The 12,730-nt window shown below is 39.3% G+C and overlaps 1 protein-coding gene across 1 annotated transcript in view; it reads left to right on the forward strand.

Moving 5' to 3' along the window:
- Positions 1–5,095: 5,095 nt before the first annotated feature.
- oprd1b (opioid receptor, delta 1b) overlaps positions 5,096–12,730 on the forward strand; it is an 11,940-nt gene continuing 4,305 nt past the window's right edge. Inside the window, exon 1 of the mRNA XM_024268431.2 lies at positions 5,096–5,496. Within this exon, the coding sequence (XP_024124199.1) occupies positions 5,255–5,496 (242 nt within the window). The 5' untranslated portion in view covers positions 5,096–5,254. The remainder of the gene's footprint in view (positions 5,497–12,730) is intronic.

A 12,730-nucleotide genomic window follows, 5' to 3' on the forward strand; every position in this document is an offset into this window, starting at 1 on the left:
TGGTGGAATTCCTACTGTAGGTGAAGCGCAATTTGTTGTCTGCAACAGCGCGACTTGGGTGGCATGGCGCGTCCAGAGTTAAAAAATCTGAATTTTAACAAAATTGCCACATCACCTATCCCAATCAGGGACTCAGCTTTGGGCACATGACTTTTTCAGTGACTCAATCAACAAATGGAGTCCAAATCCAACATGGATCCAACCGTTGTAGTCCTGAACTTCCACCAATCCATTTTCTTAACCCACTATATCCCTCATGGTGTCGTGGGGTTGTTGGAGGCCATCTCAGGCGAGGGCTGGTGACACAGGACCCATAGGGCTGGAGCGATCGTGTCCCGGGAGGCCGTCTGGCAGGTAGACGGGATAACAGCTCAGGCCCCTGTGTCATAATCCGTGGTGATTGTTGCCTGCTCTCCATTCTCCCAGTCTCCACCTGGTGTCTAATCACTGTCATTCATCCCACCTGTGAGCCACAGTATTTAGAACTGTCTGTTCCTCTCATTCTCTGACAGTTTGTTGTGTTTTAGCTCACGGTCCAGCAGTTCACAGGTTCCTAGTTTTGCTTGTCTGGTTTCAGACACTTCATTCTTTCTCTGTGTAAGATTAGGTCTGTTCCCTTGGTGTATAGGCCTCTGAGTTTTTGCCTTTGGATCACAAATGTTGGATTTGTTTGCCTCCCTTGACTGGATTCTTTTTCATTCCATGACATCTCCAGCGCGCTCTTTCTCCAGTGGGATCTCTGTCTTTGTTACTGAGAAGTTTCAGCACAAGAAGAGACGGGATTATCTTTTGTTTGGAGCTTGACATATAAACTCTGTTCTCTAATGGTTTTAGGTTCCTCTGTGCAACTGGTGGTGCATTTAAGTCTTGGAGATCTTCAAGTAAATAAATATACTTATCTGTGTGTGCTTCTAGTTTGGGTCATTAAATCCTGAATTTTATATTTGCATTTGTACGGATGTGGACAGTAATAAAAATGTCCTTATTTTCTTGCTTCCTCTCTGAGGGGGGGAAATGGGTCCTGCAACAGGCTGGCAAGCTGTCCAGGGTGTACCCTGCCTTCGCCAAACAGCAGCTGGGATGGCCTCAGACAACCCCAAGATATCGCTGGTTAAGAAAATGGATTGATGGACGTTCAGGACTAGAATGGTGGGACATGATCTCTACCTGCTGATCGAGTCGCTGAAAATGTCATGCGCCCAAAGTTGAGTTCCTGATTAGTTGGCGCGAGGTGGCGATCTCGGAAAAGTTCAGGAAGTCATCAAACTAGGTCACAGAGAGACGGAAACAGAGAAGAAAGCGTCTGACAGGAATGAAGCTCACCTTATCAGGAGAGTGTCTGAATGATCTCATGAACCCAGACAGGGAGACGTGTTTACCAATTTATTTTTGTAGAACTCTTTAAATTAATTTGATCTCTCTACAACTTCTATGTCTTTCATTGTAAATGTTCTAAACTAAGACACCGCTCCATCAGACTCAACACATCTAGCAGTAGCTCCTCCCACATGTGTCAGGGGAGGAGTCTATGAACACACTTTTGGACAGATGTCGAGCTGAAAGAGAGGTGGCCGATGCGAATCGTGTTAATAAGTTGAAGAAGCTGGACTTTACAATAGTTTTCATGTTGAGACGTCTCAGTTTTGACCAACAATAAACAAATAAAAAAAGCAATCTTGGAGTAGAATTATTGTCATTTGCAGCAAACCTGGAAGCACCAAATGTTGCAGTTCCTTAAATGACCACCAGGGCTGGTTCCAGGATTCCTCATGTCCACCATCACTGGGCATATCCATAGCCTGATTTCAAGGACATTTTGACTGTTCATCATAAGAGGGAGTATTTTGATTTTACTTTAGGCTTCATTTTTTTGTCGTTCAACCTCTTCTGAGGACATTAGATATTGTAGTCCCAAATGAAGAGTTAATTAAAAAACTGACGCATATAATCATGGTGAGGATTTTTAAATAGACTTTTGTCCATCTGCTGAAAGAATACCCAGTTACATTAAGATTGACCTCTTTCTGACCATTCTTCCTCTCTTGCTGCTTTGAATGACGATGGCGGCATGAAAGGGATTTCTGCAAAGGTCAGCTTGCAGAGTGAATAAAGACCGTTGCAGATCCACGGAGACACAGGAACCCTTCAGAATCTCCGGTACATGCTGCTCACCGGCACGTGCAGCCTGTTCACCAGCTCCAGCAGACTCGCATGCAGGTCTGTTTCTCCCTCTGATGTTCCCCATTATGATCTATAGACAAAAGACACACCTGCCTGGCATTTTAATTCCCTCATTTGTGCAATTAAGAACTTAATGGCATTTGGAAGCTTCTGGTTAATGCTCTGCTAATAAAGATGTTATTTCTCAGCATTCTTTTTTTTTCTAATAACAAAAAACATTTTTGCACAAATGAAGCAGAATTTACACTTTGGTGTTTGAGTTGATCTAAAATAACAACAAGCACGGAGGTCTCACGTGCTTCTGCATCACCGCTTGCTCACAGCACTGTAAATGATGACTGCAATACCCCAACCAGACAGCACATGTGCAGACATAACTGCACACACATGACCAGTGATGCACAGGCTATCACACCCACCCTAAATATTTGAACAGCCTTCATACTTGCAAGTAATTGCCTCTTTCCTGCGGTTTAGTGAGGTTGTTTCAAGAGCTTCTCACAAGCGGGAGAGAACAGGCAGCTCCTGATGAAACTCCTGAACGCAGGCCACAGGCCATGAAAAGTGTAAGTGTTATGAACAGGCAGCAATAAGAGGAATCAAGAGACATCTAATTGACTTATGAAGCTACAAGAGAGAGAAATGTTAATGGTTGTTCATCTAAGAAGCTGCTGCAGGCTGGAAGGAGAGGGGAGGGGCATTGTCAGAGTAAATAAAAATGATGAAATGAGGCGGAAAAGGATTGAAAAGTGCATCCATGCAAAATGACAAGGTACTGACTTGATAAACACAAATGAGGACATTCACAGACTGAAGAACTGAAACCTGTGGAAGGGCAGGTTTAATCACAGAACAAGAAAAATGTTAATTTTTGCAATAACACCAAAGGAAAACTAAAATATTTTAAGGAAAATTTAGTTTTTATATCAAAATATAGAAAAAACAAATTAAAATGTGATTTTTGTTGGTACAATTTCACCAAAATATTGCTGGTTAATGTATGACGTCCTTTTGACAAACTTAATATTTAACGGTTTTGATGTCCCAGTACTGTTTGTGTAAGTGCTAATAAGTCTATGAATAAGAGCATTTATAATTGAATTGCACATGAATGTTGATGTATGCCTATGTTTATTTATTTTCCAATCAATTCAAAATTAATTATCCTGTTTCATTTATCTATGGGTTGATAGATTGCTTTGCTTCTACTTTTTGTTCTGATTTCTTGAAATAACCAACTCCAAATTTAGGAATCCAACTTTAATGAAATTTGTGTTTTTGATGTGTTTCCATTCGGTGAACAAACATAAAGATTCATTTTCTTAACCCACATCATCCCTTTCGGGGTCACGGGCTGCTGCTGCTGTTGGGTGAGGGCGGGGTACACCCTGGAGAAGTCGCCACCCTGTCACAGGACCACACAATCACACATCCATGCAGACTTTCAATCACACCGAGGGACAGTTTGGAGAAATCAGTCAACCTAGCATGTTTTTGGAGTGTGGGAGGAAGCCGAAGTGCTCGGAGTAAGCCCACACATGCATGGGGAGAACATTTAAACTCCACACAGAGGGGTCCCAGCTGGGATTTGAAGTGGGACCTTCTCACTGTGAGGTGAAAGTGCCAACATGTGCCACGGTGCAACCAATATAAAGAAAATGGATCTTTAAATTGCATTTCTAATGATGTATTTATTCAAATTGTTGTGAAACAGAGACAGATCCAAAAATACAGTTGGAAAAAAACTTGTAGTTTCCACTGAACGGTCCGGTCCGGTAAAGAGTGGTACAGTCCGAGCAACAATGAAGCTATCCAGCTGTACAGTTTTGATCCAGATTCCAGCTCAGACGAGGAAATCAAAGACGTTCATGGATCTATTTGTCTACAAGTGGATACATCAGAATGGAGCGGAGCAGAGAGTTTGAGGCCTTAATTGTGGTTTCTATAGCCTCGTTTCCACTGAGCAGTCCGGTACGGTCTGGTATTTTAAGGTTTTCATTATAAAATGGACCCATTAATCAATACCAGCCCGTACCTCTTGGTACCAATAGACCTAGTACCCATCAGTGGAGGTCCATAGAAAAATGGAACGGAATGGTTGGGGCGGGGCCGCTGTAGCAACCTGTTGGTTGGCAGAATCATGTGGTGACGACATTAGAAAAGTGAAAATTGAAGCTAACGTTTCCAACAATCGAAAACATTTTGGCTTTTATGATTTCCTGTGTACTCTCATTGAAAATGCCTGCAAACATCAGCGAGGCCTGGTCTGCGGTGGAACTGCAAATGTTCCTTGCCATCCTTGGCGTGATCCAGGGTGAGCTAGCGGCATGCTAGCGGTCTACACCATGGATCTGCCATGAAAACAAACCGCTCAGTGGCAGCGAGGCTTGACATAGTGGAAACGCTCTTTTAGGTAGTGAGGGGCTGTAAGCTAGCTGGGAGTGTAAACAAAGGATGATGGGAAATGGGGGCGGGCTTACTTCACTTAATGGTTCCTCCCACAAGGAATTTCAAATAAACTCCTACAGAAACTATGTCCAAGAAAAAAAACATTTTTTTTAAACTTTGGCTAAAAGCAACATAATCATGAGACACTGAGAACTATTTACAATAGATCAAAGATGATTGGAATGGGACTTTAAAGGCAAATAAAAGTGTTGTAACATAAGGTCAATGCTTAAAATTAAACTAGCTGAGATAATAAACACAAATGATCAACAAAATGGATAAAAAAAAAATAAATGTGTTTTCTGGAAAAGTAACAAAATAAACACATTGATGGGACAAATGAAATGATAACTATACAAATAAAACTGAAAATGTTCATCCAGTTAAACTTGTCTGCATGTGTATGTCGTCTTTAAAGCAAATAGAGAAACTGTCCTCACACCTTGCGTTGCGCAGCAGCGCGCCTCTCCAAACGGAGCGCGCAGAGGAGCGCGCGTGTTCTGATGGAGCCGGGCGGGGAGAGGGAGAGCTTGAGCAGCCTCAGAGCGTCTCGCCACTAACTCCACTTTTCCCGACGCTCCTCACTTCTTCTTTTCTTTGGGAAATCCATTCCATTCTGCCAGCTATGGAGCTCCCCTCTCCATCCCCGGGAGACTTCAGCGAGCTCCCGCCGGTGTCCACGACTCCTTCCAACGTCACATGCTTGGAGGACCTGCTGCTCGCGCCTTCGGGGAGCAACGGAACCAGCGGGGCTCCGGCCAGAGACACCGCGCGCCTCATCATCGCAGTCTGCATCACCGCGCTGTACTCCCTCATCTGCGTGGTGGGGCTGCTGGGAAACGTGCTGGTGATGTACGGCGTGGTCAGGTAAGAGGCGCACGGTCACCACCAATTATTCATTGGAAGAAAATCCTCAGGAAAAGTTTGATGTGTGTTGATTGGAGCTGCACAGCTGGATTGTGAGGGTAATGAATGACAATTAATATATTTTAATGAAAGAATCAGATGGATAAAATAAGTTTGGAGTGTCCGAGTCTCCCACACGCACACAAACACACACACCTCCCACACAGAATCAGAGAGAGGACCCACATATCCAGTTCAATGCCAGGAGGACTTCTCTGCGACACCTGCCTCCTGCTCACGAGCTGTGCTGAATGTGCCCAGAAAATGACTTGTTAGTTTGATTCTGGTCTCTGAAAGGGGATGTGTTGACAACAAGTTTTAGGGATTTGGTTTCTGAGCAACCAAACAAAAGCAATTACAGAAAAATATGACTTGGGAGCCCCAAGAAATCAATTACACGAACAGAAACATTTCTCTGCAGTGTTTGTGTGAAACCCTCATCACCAGAGAGGGTGAAAATTGGAGGTGTGAGGCAGCCTTTGTTCTCTCTCAAACACAAAGCTGCTGAAGAGCAACATTTGGACTTAGATTAAGAATACTTTAAAGAACATTGTGTATTACTAACAGGCATTATATAAAAAAGAAAGTTTTGGTTCCCTGCTATCTCTCCATTACAGGTTTGTGGGTTTCTTGGTTGGTAAATGGCGTCTACTCATATTTTCTGCATTAAAAATCAAATGAAAATAGTATTTCTGGTGTTTTTAACATGTTCTTGAGGCATTTTGCTGATGTATATAAAGAAAATTAAGCATAAAATAGAATTTCTGAGTATTTATTTATTCAAATCACAAATCAGGAGCTGAAAACAAAACGTCCTATTTGGGTCTATTTCAGTTATTCAACATTACAAAGACGGAAGAAGCGTTCGTCCCTGAATTTATGATTAGCAAAATATTTGTATGCTTTCTTTTGTCCATTAATACACATATAAACTGTCATGGCGTACAACTAAAACCACCTTTAGATTCTAAAGCGTATGTACATCTTTGTTTTCCTCGTCTAAGTTATTGGCTCACAACTCCAATATTGCTCGCCATTTTTGTTGCATCAGTAATGTTAGGTCGGGGTAAACAGAGAGCTTTCAGTAAAATGGAGAGGAAAGGGGGCGGAGTAGCTCCATGGTCAACTCAGAGCGGTATTTCTAATGAACTCCTGTCACTCTGCAGAAACTATGTCCTAGTTTTTGGATTTTGGCTAAAAATTGTATAATCATAATAAAAAGAACAACAGGAACACTTTTTAGACCAAACACTGATTGTGGAACAGCTGCTACACAAAATGGAAAACGTGGAATAATGTTGGGTGTTCTATCCAAGAACACTTTAACACGAGGACACATTAGGGCTGCATGGCGTCCTGGGGAAAACGTGATTTTGGTAAAGACATCTCTAGTGTTACAACTAAATTGGCAGTTAAATTATTCTTTTTTGATCAAATAGAAGAGTATTTTTCGACCGAATTGCAGTGGGGAAACCAGACAAACAGACAAACCTCTGCCTTGAGTCAGTTTTTCTTCTTCTTCCTTCCTTTTTTGACCTTAAAGCTGTCGCTGAGGGAGTGTTCTGCTGCTTTTTCATCCCTAAAGTTTTAAAGAAGCGCCAGCATAGCTGCATGGTTGAAGTGAAAACTTTAAACATCAGATTTTATTGTTATAACTAGTGAAAGGTCACTTTTAATCAGAGTCTCATTATGAATATGTTTTATTTTAGATAAATAATCTATCAACCCTGCAGCATTTAGTGATGACCGGTGATGCAGAGGTTGGAATCATGTTTCCTTGTGGGTGTCACAATCTGTTTCCCTTAAAGCTCATCTCAATGTAAACATTTAGAAAATAAGAATCGGCTGAGGGTTTAGTCACATTTAGCTAGTGTTTCTGACACTTTTCTAATATACTTTTTGTGTGACCCAAGTAGAAGACAGGATTTTTTCCTTGGTTTTTTGCTGCATTCTTACTTGCGAAGAAACAACAGGAAAGTTTTAAGTCCAGAAATGTCAGTTTTCATCCATTTCTTTTTCACATCTTCAGACTTTTTCTTCTTTTTATGTTGTTTCACGTAATGCGTATTTTCTAAATGTAGCCTCTTTCATGTTGAGGTTTTTTAGGTTTCATTGTGAGTATTTTTCCATGAAGAACAGTATATTTAAGTGATAAATGCTCGTCCATTTACTTGGGTTTGTCTAGGTTTGCCACACGTAGAACAAAGAAATATTGTCTTGTTGGTTTAAGCCGAGGTGTTTGTGGGCAGCGCGGTTTCAGGCCTAAGAAGAAGTGGTGATTGTGATGAAGAATTACAGAGAGGCCAGAATGAGCCTCAAGGATCAGCTATGAGCTCCTTCTCATTTTCTGTGGTGATGGACAGACTGACGGATGAGGTTAGACAGGAATCTTCATGATGTTTCCAGATGATGTTCATCCGTAGTCATGCAGCCGGGAGCAGGTGGAGGAACATCTAATAACCTGAAAGGAAAAAAGGAATGAAACCAAGATGGGGTTTTTTGAGGTTAGAAGGAGTAGAGGAGGAAAATGATGGAGAAATTTTGTCAACAGTCTAGAGATGCAAGAGAGTCTGCAAACAAGGTTAAAGGGAGTGCAAGCAGGTTAGAACAGGTGCAATATGTCAGTATGATGGAAATGAAAGGTGTCCAAGAGAGCGATGAGACCACAGATGTGATAAAGGAGGAAGACGAGGCAGAGCTGAAGACGATTTGAAAGACGGATTGCATCAGGGTCATTGTGCAAGTTACTTCCAAACAATAATATCAGTTAGGAAAAAAAGTTCACCTCTTACCACAGATGATGAAAGAAACATTTTTCTAAGCGGTCTGGGCCGTGATATAGAGCAGTGACCGGAATCTTTTTTTTTTTTTTTTGTAAGTCTGCAGGTTTGTTTCTTTTGGCTGTATGTTAGCATCATTGTTTTCTTGAAGTAAAAATCCAGACATAAAAATCTTCAGAGTTTTGCTCATCTCACTGTTGATGTGTTGTTTTGTACACACAAACCACCGTTCTCGGTTAACACTTGAAAAATGTCAATAAATAAAAATGAAGGAAACATTTTCTCTCTGGACAATTTTTGTTAAAAGTCGCATATTTTCATAAAATTGACCTCGTAAAATATTGTGAATAATAGTGTTTAATCACATAAGAAAAGTGTGATTAATCTGACATATTTTCTTAATCAATCGACAGCCTTAATTAAAAATAAATGTTCTAAATGTACAGTTTTGTGTGTGATTTCATATTGTGATTATAAAGTGGTCAGCAAATACTGTAACTAAAAAGAGTTATTGCGATTAAGTAATCGTGATTTTTTTTTTCCAGTTTGCGATTAATTAGTTAAAAGTTTTTAATTGATTCCCAGCCCTGGTATTTTCTGAGATCGATTTAATCTATTTATTTTATGTTGAGATGGTTTTATAATAGTATAGATTGATTCGATTAAAAGCCTTTCCCAGACTGATCAATTGGTTGGATTGTAGGAATCTAAATCAATTAATCGCGACACCACTGGTGGCTTCTATGATACTTTAAGTTTATCAGGATACAGACAGTAGTAGAACAAGTGAAAAAAATACTACTAAATAATATACCACTAATCATTTAGTTCATTTTTTATTAAATATAAGGACAGACAGGGAGCGCAGCTGGAGGAACAGCTTACTTTGTTAGTTTAGTCCATAGAAACAAAAATATACAATAAATACGTTGGAAAGAAGAGACTCATAAAAAATTCAGAGGCTTCACAAAGACTCAAACTCTCCAAACCTAAATTGCGAGAGTTAAAATTGCTCCACTTGTTACCCTTCAAAACAAGGCAGACAGATATTGGCTCTGTGGAAAAACAGGATTGGACAGACTTATTAGCAACGCCAACATTCAATTAAAGTGTTTGTTTTTTATGAAACCTAACAGGAAACTTAGTTCATTATAAAGATAATTAAAATGCTTAAAGCAAGTGACAACAAGCAGGTTCTGGAAAACAATGTTTGTGACATTTTTCTACCAACACCTCGTGGTCTTTCTGCTTTAAACAAGTTCATGTTGTAATACTTGTGTTATTGAACACGTAATGAGTGAAATATTATTCATTAGTTAGCTCAGAAGTAGTAAGAACAAAATTTAATTTTCTTATGTTACTTTTGTAATAATGTACTACAAACACTACAGATTATACTTTTTGTTTAAAAGTGCTATAATGGGGATTAATGAAACACTGGTGAATCCATGCGGTTTAGAGCTGCCAGGAAGGAGATTAAAAAACAGTTTTAAGGACATGAAGATTACCAGGACGAGATAAGAAGACAAAGAGATCAAATAGATGAATCACAGATAGGAGCAGGTACAAAAATTGAGCATAACTTTTTAATGTTTTAAAGTCCTGATCATCTTTAGATCTATTGTAAAAGCGCTCAGAGGGTCTTTTCATTACCATTATGCTGTTTTTAGCCAAAGTCAACAAACCTGCGTGGATTTCAGGACATAGTTTCTGCAGAGCGGCAATAGAAATTTGCCTTTCAGTTGTGGGCGGAACCGTTAATGCAGAGCAACCCCAAACCCTCTTCCCGTCACCCATAAGTGAAAGCTCGAGCTAGCTTACAGGCGCTCACAACCCCAACCTCACATTAGCAGTGCCACTAAAATGGTGAGGAATGTCGGAACTATCCAGTTGTACAGTTTGGAGCCAGACGAGGAAAACGAAGACGTGCATGGATCTATTTACTACAAGTGGATGCATTTTAGAATGGAGTGGAGCAGGAAGGTAGCTTAAATACTCTCTTTGTACAACTGCATTTTTTACCTGCGCCTGATTCACAATGATTTGAATGAAGAAATACTAAGACATGCAATTAAAAGCTTAATTTTCTTTAGTTATGTCCATCATCAGAAAAATTACACAAGAACAAAAACATAATTTATATCGGCGTGCGTCTTTAGATAGCTATAGAGTTGGAGTGGCAACATTAACAGGCATGTTTTTTTGAAGTGATTGACACGAAGAAAGATTCAGCAAAGTGTGGGTTTATGGAGTCTCAGCTTTAGATGATGTGTTCTGGGACTCTGTCAGTCAAACAGCTTTTGGAGGTCTAATCAAAACGGCAAAACTAGCATATTGGTAAAATAAGTATGTTTACTTCTGCTTTCTGACGATAAATGGGGACACCGCTTGCATTCTGAACAAAAGAAGACTGTTTTATACCAAAATTTTAGAAAGAAAAAAAACAAACATATTCCAGCCTTTTTGTTAGAGAACCAACACATTTAATCAAGAGTCCTTGAGAGGCAAATCCATGTCCTTGATATCATTTACTGAGCTACTGAAGCTGAAGAGTAGCTGTTAGAGTACCTCAGCCAAAATACAGTCATTAGGTGATTTGAATCAAATTTTGACACACTCTCATAAAAATATTAAATTATTTTCAAATTCATTAACAAAACCCTTCTTTTTGGTTATGAAAACAGGCCACATAACAGAACAAAGGTGAAGCATTCAATAATAAAATCAGGAACTTTTTAAATTAAAAACAAACTGAGTGCAGCTTTTGCCTAAAAAACAAGATAAAAGAATGTTGATGGATTTAATAGATAAATTAAGTTTTCTTTAAGTGAAGGTTCATATATTTTCAATTACCTATATTTTCTACACTATAAGGTACACTTAAAGCCATATTTAAAAAAGACTTATACATGGATTATTTCGGGTTACTGATGGTGAAGTGATTTTGAGAGATACTGTCAAAAGATTAATCTGTTTTTTACGTGTTGCCTACAAGATTGGATGTTATTGTAAATGCGCTAATGCGGCAAACACATGTTAGACTGTGTTTTGTTTTTACATGTTACTAACAAGGTTAGGAGCTATGGTAGTTCCAGCTTCTGAACATCCTGCCAGGAGAGAATCAGCTTTCACTGACTCGTAGAGGTGCTTTGGCAGAGATTTCTATGTTGGATGCCCTTCCTGACACACCCCTGTAGGGGTGGAGACAGGTACATGCAGACCCAGACTTGGACCCCCTTTGTGGCGAGCTGTATTGATTGTTGCTTTATATAAAGGGTGCCCAAAGTGGGGTCCGCAGGCCAGAATTTGGCCTCCCAAAGGTTATCTTTTGGCCCACCAAGTCATGGCTGTGGAAGCATTTAAAGTGTTTAGTTTAAACCCCTTACCCGTTTCCCAAAGACTCGCTTTGATGCTCCAAAACTCTACGACTGTTATATACTTTTGACCTCCAGGTGGCACTGTTCACACTTTCTTTGCCTGCAGCTATGGGTGAAAAAACCCACAAGTGAGTCAACCCTGTTTTTTGTTTGTTTGTTTTTTTTCTCTTGTTTTTCAGTTAAAAGTGGTAGTGAGGCTTTTCTGTTAAAGACTTCAAATATATATTATTTACCTTTAATTCTTACTAATGTATATTACCTAAATGATTGAATCTAAGTAAATAAATTAAACCATGTTATTTACTTTCTCCTTTTATTTCATGACATGCATCCATTTAGATTTTGGGCCTTTGAGCAAAAACGTTTGGGTACCCCTGATTTACATTAGTGCTGCCACAAACGACTATTTTAATGGTCGACTAATCACCGATTATTTTTTACGATTAGTCGACTAATCGGGTCATGTCCAAATTGGAACTGAAATTGATAGCTAGAAACACTGAAGTTGATAGCTGAAATCGCTGAAGCTAATAGCTAAAAATGCTAAAGCTGATAGCCAGCTAAAATATTGGTTATATGCCAAATTAGTCTAAAAAAAACTGAAAAAAGTACAAGTTAGCCAAAACAGCTAGCATGCATTTGTAATATTAGCTAAACTCCAAATTAGCCAAAAAAAATAGCCTAAATTAGCCAAAATAGTTTGTATGTAGCTGAAATATTAGCTAAACTCCAAATTATCCTCAAAAACTGATAAAATCTTAAATTAGCCAACACAGCTAGCTTGTAGCTGAAATATTAGCTAAACTCCAAAATAGCTAAAAAAAAAAACCTTAATAAATGCCAAAATATTCCAAAAAGCTAGCAGAATGACATTATAACTTTCAACTTTATTACACTCTGACTCTATATAATATAAATTAATGACTAATCGACTAATAAATTAGTCGTCGACTATTTCAATAGTTGATTAGTCGTCGATTAGTCAACTAATCAAGGTAGCAAGCTAGGTTGGGAGTTACAGGTGTTTTGAACTAGCAA

This window comes from Oryzias melastigma, linkage group LG16 (assembly GCF_002922805.2).
Source record: "Oryzias melastigma strain HK-1 linkage group LG16, ASM292280v2, whole genome shotgun sequence".
In the NCBI taxonomy this organism is placed as follows: Eukaryota; Metazoa; Chordata; class Actinopteri; order Beloniformes; family Adrianichthyidae; genus Oryzias; species Oryzias melastigma.